Source organism: Pan paniscus, chromosome 7, assembly GCF_029289425.2.
Source record: "Pan paniscus chromosome 7, NHGRI_mPanPan1-v2.0_pri, whole genome shotgun sequence".
Classification (NCBI taxonomy): domain Eukaryota; kingdom Metazoa; phylum Chordata; class Mammalia; order Primates; family Hominidae; genus Pan; species Pan paniscus.
The window spans coordinates 28,254,914-28,263,840 of record NC_073256.2 but is presented as its reverse complement, the minus strand read 5'-3'; the positions used below and the strand labels follow the sequence as shown (position 1 = coordinate 28,263,840).

At 44.8% G+C, this 8,927-nt stretch overlaps 1 protein-coding gene across 1 annotated transcript; it reads right to left on the bottom strand.

Moving 5' to 3' along the window:
* Window positions 1-5,278: 5,278 nt before the first annotated feature.
* Window positions 5,279-8,922, bottom strand: LOC106634401 (activated RNA polymerase II transcriptional coactivator p15-like). Its single transcript, XM_034965611.3, has one exon. The coding sequence runs from the start codon at window positions 6,398-6,400 to the stop codon at window positions 6,029-6,031; it is 372 nt and encodes a 123-aa protein (XP_034821502.1). The 5' UTR covers window positions 6,401-8,922; the 3' UTR covers window positions 5,279-6,028.
* Window positions 8,923-8,927: the final 5 nt, after the last annotated feature.

The following is an 8,927-nucleotide window of genomic DNA, read 5'->3' as shown; positions in this document are numbered from 1 at the left end:
CTGTATTCTAATCATCTCTTGTCTGTTTCGCCACCTCACTGTGGCCCCCTCAAGCGCATGGGCTGGGCCTACACAGTATCTGGCCGAGTGTTTACAGCGTAATCAGATCTGTTCTAGAACGCTCAGAACACAAACAGTCCAGTCACTTAACCCCCATCCTCACACAGCACTTTTTCCATTAACAGAAACACTTTACATACTCCCGTTACAGTAAGATTTGGCTTTGTGTTTTGTTTAGCCTTGTATTCCCAAATCCTAGCATTTAGGAGGCATTTAAGAAATATTTATGAAATGTCTAAAGCCACTGTGAAAATCTACGTTAAATCCCCCGTTTTTCACAATGTCAGTTATCACAAAACCCCAACTCATGAACTAAACCAATCTTTCACCTTAGAGTCTGTCTAGTCCAAGTGTGTCCGGAATTGGTGGGTTCTTGGTCTCACTGACTTCAGGAATGAAGCCGCCCACCCTCGCGGTGAGTGTTACAGTTCTTAAAGGCGGCGTGTCCGGAGTCTGTTCCTTCTGATGTTCGGATGCGTTCGGAGTTTCTTCCTTTTGGTGGGTTCGTGGTCTCGCTGGCTCAGGAGTGAAGCTGCAGACCGTCACAGCGAGTATTATAGCTCTTAAGTCGGCGCGTCTGGAGTTGTTTGTTCCTCCTGGTGGGTTCGTTGTCTTACTGGCTTCAGGAGTGAAGCTGCAAACCTACCCGGTGTTACAGCTCATAAAGGCAGTGCAGACCGAAACAGAGAAGTATTAAAATTTATTGCAAACAACAAAGCTTCCCGGGCGTTGCAAAGGGACCCCAGCATGTTGCCACCGTTTTTTTTTTTGTTTTTTTTTTTTTTTTTAAAGGCAGCTCGCTTTTATTGTCTTATCTGGCCCCACCCACACCCTGCTGATTGGTCCATTTTACAGAAAGCCGATTGGTCTGTTTTACAGAGAGCTGATTTGTCCGTTTTGACAGGGTGCTGATTGGTGCGGTTACAATCCCTAAGCTAGACATAAAAGGTCTCCACCTCCCCACTAGATTAGCTAGATACAGAGTGTCCATTGGTGTATTTACAAACTCTGAGCTAGACACAGGGTGCTGATTGGTGTGTTTACAAACCTTGAGCTAGATACAGACTGCTGATTGGTGTATTTACAATCCCTTAGCTAGACATAAATAGTCTCCAAGTCCCCACCAGACTCAGTAGCCCAGCTGGCTTCACGCAGTGGATCCCGCGCAGGGCCGCAGGTGGAGCTGCCTGCCACTCCCGTGCCATCCGCCCGCACTCCTCAGCTCTTGGGCGGTCGATGGGACTGGGCGCCGTGGAACAGGGGGTGGCGCTCGTCGGGGAGGCTTGAGCCGCGCAGGAGCCCACGGCGGCGGCGGAGGGGAGGCTCAGGCATGGCGGGCTGCAGGTCCCGAGCCCTGCCCCGCAGGGAGGCAGCTAAGGCCTGTCGAGAAATCAAGCACAGCGGCTGCTGGCCCAGGTGCTAAGCCCCTCACTGCCCCGGCCGGCGGGGCCGGCCGCCCGCTCCAAGTGCGGGCCCGCCGAGCCCACGCCCACCCGGAACTTGCGCTGACCGGCAAGCGCCGCGCGCAGCCCCGGTTCCCGCCAGTGCCTCTCACTCCACACCTCCCCGCAAGCTGAGGGAGCCGGCTCCGGACTAGGCCAGCCCAGAGAAAGGCTCCCACGGTGCAGCGGTGGGCTGAAGGGCTCCTCAAGCGCGGCCAGAATGGGCGCCGAGGCCGAGGAGGCACCGAGAGCGAGCAAGGGCTGCAGGGCTGCCAGCATGCTGCCGCCTCTCACACGTATCCCGCCTCTCCTTACTATGATGGAAGCCTAGATTCACCCCCGACCCCCCATGTTTCCATGCCCTCCTTCACAGTCCTGTCAAGCAAAAACCTCTCCTCCTTCCAGGCAACAGGCACAGGCACAAAAGGCATAACTGCCACTGGTCACACTCCACCCTGCTGTCTCTGTACCATCTCATCTCTTTCAGTCCACTTACAACATATCGTGCCTACCTCCTTTTATGTATTTATTTAAAATTTTTATTTTTTTATTTTTGAGACAAGGTCTTACTCTGTCACCCAGACTGGAGTACAGTGACAGCATCTCGGCTCACTGCAGTCTTAACCTCCTGGGCTCAAGTGATCCTTCCACCTCAACCTCCCCAGTAGCTGGGACTACAGGTATGCATCACCATGCCTGGCTAATTTTTGTATTTTTTGTAGAGATGGGGTCTCGCTATGTTGCCCAGGCTGATCTCGAACTCCTGGGATCAAGCAATCCTCCTGCCTCAGCCTCCCAAAGTGCTGGGATTACAGGCGTGAGCCACTGCACCAGGCCCTACCTCCTTTTGGAGCCAACCTGAAACCCACCGAGAACCTACTGCCAGGGTGAATTAGATCTCACTCACTGGGAGAGAAGCATGGGAGTGTGGGTTGTTACCTGCCCGCATTCCCCCTTCCCCACCTCTTCCATGAGGAACATGTTCCATGGAGTTCCAACGGCACCAACCACAACACTTAGTCTCAACTGTTACGTACTAGTATTTTCCCAATTATTAGTTTTTTCCGTAAGTCACTGCAGTCAGAGACACTATTAGCAAAGCTGCTCCAGAGATCCTCCTAAGGCAAGGATGAAGGTCATTCTTTCATGTTTCACTCTATAAACTTTGTATTGTGTGACTCTTGACGTCTGTAATTAAAAAAAAAAAAATGTTTCTCCTTGTCCCTTTGGTCTCCCACCATCCTTACCCTGACAAACGTCCATGTCCATTGTGGGGTAATCCAACATCCAATGTCTCCATTTTTGATCCTAAGCCACTGGATGCTGTCAGGGAAAGTCAGGAAATGCACAGGTGTCCTGGGCTTGCCATGTGGCTCTACAGCCCTTCCCTCTAACCCGAAGTGATCACGTTTCCCTTACAGCCGTTACAAACCTACCCACTCTTCTGTACCCCAAAGGCCTCACTTTTAGCAAATTTTCTAGGGACCTGTTATTCTTTCTCTTCCCACCCTAGTCCAGTCATCTTTAAGCGACAGCTCTGGTGTGAGCTTTCTCTCTCTCTGTCCTGGTTTTCTCCCCTGAACTAACTATACATAAATTTTCACGTTATATTCATCCTTTGCTCTCCTCCCTAGCCTTCTTTTTTTTTTTCACATTTCTTACTTTTATTTCAACATTTAAAATATTCATAGATGGAGTATTATATTCAGACATCTCCAAGGAAGATGTATGAAAACAAAACATACAGGCATTTCACAATTACAGAATTGCATATTTGTGATTATGTGAGTGTTTACCCTAGAGTTGATCTGGAAAAACACCATTTAAAAAAAAAAACTTTTGCGTGATTCACTGGATTAATTTCCATAAAAAATGAACTGCAAATAATTTCAGGATACCTAAAGATTAGTACTTTTAAAAAATCTCAAACTTTTATAGTATTCTACTAACATATCTCCTACAAGGAACACTTAATACTTAGTTCTTTCTTTGTACCCTTAATAGCCAAGTCAGCATATACTTATTTCATTTTTCACCCAAGTCTTTGTTTCTAAACACATTATCTAGAATAGATTTGATCATCACAGCATCTTGAGTAGCTAATGAGGTAGGAGTATTGTTAAGTTCTTAGACATTAATAAAGCAAAGCAAAAGACAATCAAATTACGAAGTTTTTCTTTTTTAGTGGTTGTTCTTTAAGTAAAATGCTAAGAGCACTGGAAATTGGTCAAAAGCTGCTCACATTTTAAAAACAAAGAGGAAAAACCCATTAGAAAGCCCTGATACACATAGAGTCTGTTAAAGGGAAAAACCTGAGTACTGGAATTAAATTCATTTTGACATTATAAGGTAAGGAATCTATGCCTAAAAATGCCAAGCTTTCTGCCTTGGAAAAAAAGTCTTACCAAGGAGATAAAATTTAAACAGAAAACAAAATTAATCTATACTTTCTTTTCAGAACAAGTTAATTTGCTTCTTTTAACCCACTTCTCTTTTCCTATACACAAAAAAGATCAATAATTTCAGTATACTGCATATCCAGTAACACATTTAAATGAAGTTAGCAGTCAACTTACCAACTGTGCCAGAGAAACACTCCTTATATGGAGGCTTCATTAACATAATGCTAAAGAGCTAGAAAACATGTAGGCAATAGATTTCAGCACCATCTGTTAATAGCGTTTCAAAATGCATACACCCCCTAAATTCATATAAACCTAGGAAATTTACCCATCATTCTCTCCGTATCTACACCAAAAATCAAAGTTCTGTATTCTAACCATCCTGTGTGCCAAAAATAAGAAATACTTAAAAATCTATCCAATTAAGTTAATAGGACACAAACATGTTCCCCAAAAAAGGAGGGAAGTTACCAATCAAGCATGACGTGTCTAAAATACAAATTTTGGGAGTTTCTCTGAACCTACTCTGGTTCAAGGGGCTGCAAAAAAAAAAAAAAACATATTTTTAATACATTGGTACCTATTATTTGATGAAGGCTAAATTACAAGAAGAGATTTATTTTACTAATTTGCACCTCTTAAGGTTACTGTTAAATAGACTTTTAAAAGTCATCTAAAAAATGTTTAAAAAATACAACACAATAGCTGCTAGAAAGAAAATTGATAACTATGTGGCCTGGCAAATGATTTTCAAATTAAGTCCTTGACAATCAACTACAAAATGTTTTAGATGTACGAATCAAACTTGGTAGCAAAATAGTGCAAAACTCTGATATGGCAGCCCTTAATAGCAGGTAATCATTTGAGATTTGCTACCAAAAATAAATTGTCAACAAGAATCTTTTATATGTCTTTAAACCTTTCCTTTTTCTACTCTACCCAGAATTGTGTTCCACTGCTGTTATAAAAATCTCAAAATATCATATGTCTATCATTTAGATAGAAGATAATTATTTCCTCTTCACTGCCGCCTCCTTTAATTTCAGTTATAGTTCCCTTTATAAACATTCTTTTCCTAAGGAACACCATGCCCTATTTATTGCCACAAAGCCACTAAAATCTGTGCCTCAGTCTGTCTGCTTCATGGGTGTGGTTAAATACAAACCACTTGCTAGTGTCTGCTAAAACTTAGTAACATCAAGACTAGAATGTCATTGTCTATTCTACTGGGGCAAAGGCCGAAATACACAAGCATGTGCTCATATGCTCTTTTCCCTACAAACTAACCATATTACCTACTGACAGTAAGCCTTATTGACATCTCTGGCTACATATAATTCATACTCAATATTATAAAATAAAATGTTAGGCCAGTAAGCTTTCACAATTTTTATTAAATCCTAGTCTAGTTTAACAATATCTGACGTTACAGACATCATCCCATGGTGAACATGTTTAATAAGTGAAAGCAAGTCAGACATCTCATCTAGGTCATTATTTTCTGCAGACTAAGCAATAACTACACAGAACACTATGGGTAATGACAAACACCTGCTCGGTTTTCACACAAGCCATTTGTTTATCAAACTAGATCTGCTAATACTGAAGACAGTCGATTTGGTGATTGTAGTTCTCATATAATTATAAATATCTTATTGAGATAACATTTTGACAGTTTCACTGACTTTCCAAATAAACATTTGATTGGAAGAAAACAGATCAAATATGGATTTCACAAACCAAAACTTTATAAACTCAATGCAATACAAATCCTTTTTATTATAAAAGCTGAGTTGAAACTAAAAGATTTATAAAAACTATTACTTTTGGCCTTAAACAGTACCAACTCTTATGATCAAAAAAGGCCACAACAGTTAAGACTGTATTGCTCGATTTTATTTTACTCTAGGTGGTGGGCACAAAGCAATCCTCCTTAATAAAGTTGACAATTGCTTCACTCAACATTTTTAATAATGCACATTAAAAAAAAGTTCATCTTACAAATTATTCTGCAATCCAAACATACAATTGCTTGGAGAACAACATTTAGAAAACAAAAGCCAATGTAAAAAGACAGACTAAAACAACTAGAACAGTACAGGTTTTGTTTATGTCACTCGGATTTTACAGTTTTCTTACTGCATCATCAATGACAGAAATCTGTTCCTTCAGCGGGCTCCATTGTTCTGGATTTAAAGAAATACCTTTTCTTCCTGGTTTCATTTCACCTTCAGGATCCATCCAATATTCTCTAGTATCAATTAGCACTTTCCCTTTAAAATCTCCAACGCTAACGTACCTCATTTTCCCAACCTGAAACTTGTTATCATCTCTGCTGCTGCCGCTCTGTTTAGAAGATGACAGAGCTCTCGAAGTTTCACCTGTCTTTTGCTTCTTTACAGGTTTTTCTGGAGCAACTTGCTTTTTCCTCTTTAACTTTTTGTCAACCTCACTGTCAGAAGAGCTTGAAGAAACAAGTTCCTTTGATTTAGGCATCGCTTAGCTCGGCTCTAGCAGTCGAACACCCTCCTGCTTGTTCGCTCGCGACTCCTCCCTGCCCTTCATTTTCATCCCCTCCAAGGCCAAACTTCCTGCAGGGGAGACCACCCTCACATTCCACGTCCTCCCTCCCACCCGGTCCCTTCCCACTGCTGGCACTCTGCACACAGTGCTCTCCTGAAGGTCATCGTGACCTCGAATTTGATCACCTGCCAAGCCCAAGGGGCCACTGCTCCATCGTCCCGCCTTCATCTCTGCATGATTCACGATAGCGACAGCCCGCTTCTCCTTGGACGTTCCTTTCTCCACTTACATTTGACCCATCTCACTGACTGGTTGCTCCTTCCTGTCTTGCTCCTTAAACACAAGACTTTCTCTAGGATTCCCTGCACCTTTCCTCATGCTCCATGACACCCTGTGAGCCTCTCTAGCTCATCATGACTCCTACTAGGAAAGCTGTCCCATCGGTGCCTCTAAGGCCAGCCTGTCCCTGTGGCAGGGGGAGGCCAGGCCTGCTTCCCAATTACATTGTCTCCATCTCCACAGCACAGGTGGTCACAGGCTCGAGCTCAGCACGCCTCAGGGGGTGATACACAGTGCCCGCTCACCCACTCTGCCTTTCCCCATCTGCCAGGCGGTGGCCTCTGCCACTGCTCAGCTCAGTGCCGGCTGAGCCGCTCCAGTGTTTCCTCCTTGCCCCGGTGCCCACACTGTTGGTCAGCTGACACCAACAGAGCCCACTGCCGCCGTGGCCCGCGCCTCTCACCCTCTCCACTCCTACAGCTGCAGCCACCCCATTGCTTCCTTGTCAACAACTTCCTTTTCGGCGCCACAACTGCCTTTTCCTTTCTACCAATCCCAGTTGGAGCAGACCACACGCAGGCCATGGTATTCAGTCCCCACCACGTCTGGGGAGCCCCTGGACCCACTGTCCTATAGACACCCACTCATAGGAAATGGTCTCAGCCTCATTTGCAGCAGCTCATGCCTGGAGTCCTAGTCTTGTCCTAACCATATGGGTTAGAAAGGTGCATTTCAGTACACACACACACACACACACACTTTTTTTTTTGAGATAGAGTCTCACTCTGTGGCCCAGGCTGGACTGCAGTGGCGTGATCTGGGCTCACTGCAACCTCTTCCTCCCCGGTTATCTTGCCTCAGCCTCCCAAGTAACCGGGATTACAGGCGCCCACCACCATGCCAGGTTGAATTTTGTATTTTTAGTAGAGACAGGGTTTCACCATGTTGGCCAGGCTGGTCTCGAACTCCTGACCTCAGGTTATCCACCTGCCTTGCCTCCCAAAGTGCTGGGATTACAGGCATAAGCTACCACGCCTGGCCCACATTCTTTGATGTTACATATTTTATATATGTGCATATATACACACAAGTGCGTGAGTATGCTCTTCTACCCTTCTAAATACAAATAAATCCATTATTCAATATTTTCCCATCGTCTATTCTGGAATTGAGGTTTTATTCATTTTTTCTCAAATCCAGGCCTTCATGAAGGGAAAGTGAGGTTTTTATAAGCTATTGTATGTTTTTTCAAGAGTGGGAGGAGATGACCTTTGAGAAGTTGAGGATTTTCTCCCAAATTCCTTTGTAGCCTGTAACAGACTGAATTGTGTTCCCTTAAAATTCACATATAAAGCCCTAATGCCCAGTGTGATCTAGCAGAGGAACTGAGTCAGGCAGCCCTTGATCTTGGACTTCCCAGGCTCCAGAACTATGAGAAATAAGTCTGCTGTTTGAGTCACCTCCCCTAGGGCACATTTCGGCAGCCAGAGCTGACTCCGGTGTGGCTCTGGCCCTTGTTAACTGCGTGAGCTTAGGCGACGTCCTCAGCCTCTCTAGACTCTTTCGTTTTCTCATCTATAACTTAAGGACAACAAGGGTGAGGACCTATCTTCATGTGTTGTTTTGTAGATCATGTGCAAGAAGTAAGCGAAGTGCTGAGGACCGGGTGGGGGAGACACAGCCCTGGACACAGGGAGAGCACCCCGTGCGGGAGGAGCCTTCAGTACAAGAGACTTGGTCTGCCACCAAGTGGCTCTCCGCACTGTTGACAATTGTCAGTCATTTCAGACAGAGGAGGCCGGGCATGGTGACTCATGCCTGTTATCCCAGCACTTTGGGAGGCCGAAGCAAGTGGATCACTTCAGGCCTGCCGTTCGAGACCACCTGGGACAACATGGTGAGTCTCCCTCTATACAAAAATACAAAAATTAGCCAGGCATAGTGGTGCACACCTGTAGTCCCAGCTACTAGGGTGGCTGAGGTGGAAGGATCACCTGAGCCCGGGAGGTCAAGGCTGCAGTGAGCCATGGTCCCACCACTGTACTCCAGCCTGGGCAACAGAGTGAGACCCTGTCTCAAAAAAATAAAATAAAATAAAGAGAAGAATAAAGGAAAGCCAGAAATATCAGCCAGTGTTTTCAGCTTCACTCTCACAAATCTCTGTGCAGACATCGTGGTGACAGAGGTCAAGTCCATCTCTGTTCACCTGGGGCAGAGGAGC

Bases quoted from the DNA above. Each gene is read 5' to 3' on its own strand.
- LOC106634401 (XM_034965611.3), bottom strand. From the start codon at position 6,400: ATGCCTAAATCAAAGGAACTTGTTTCTTCAAGCTCTTCTGACAGTGAG.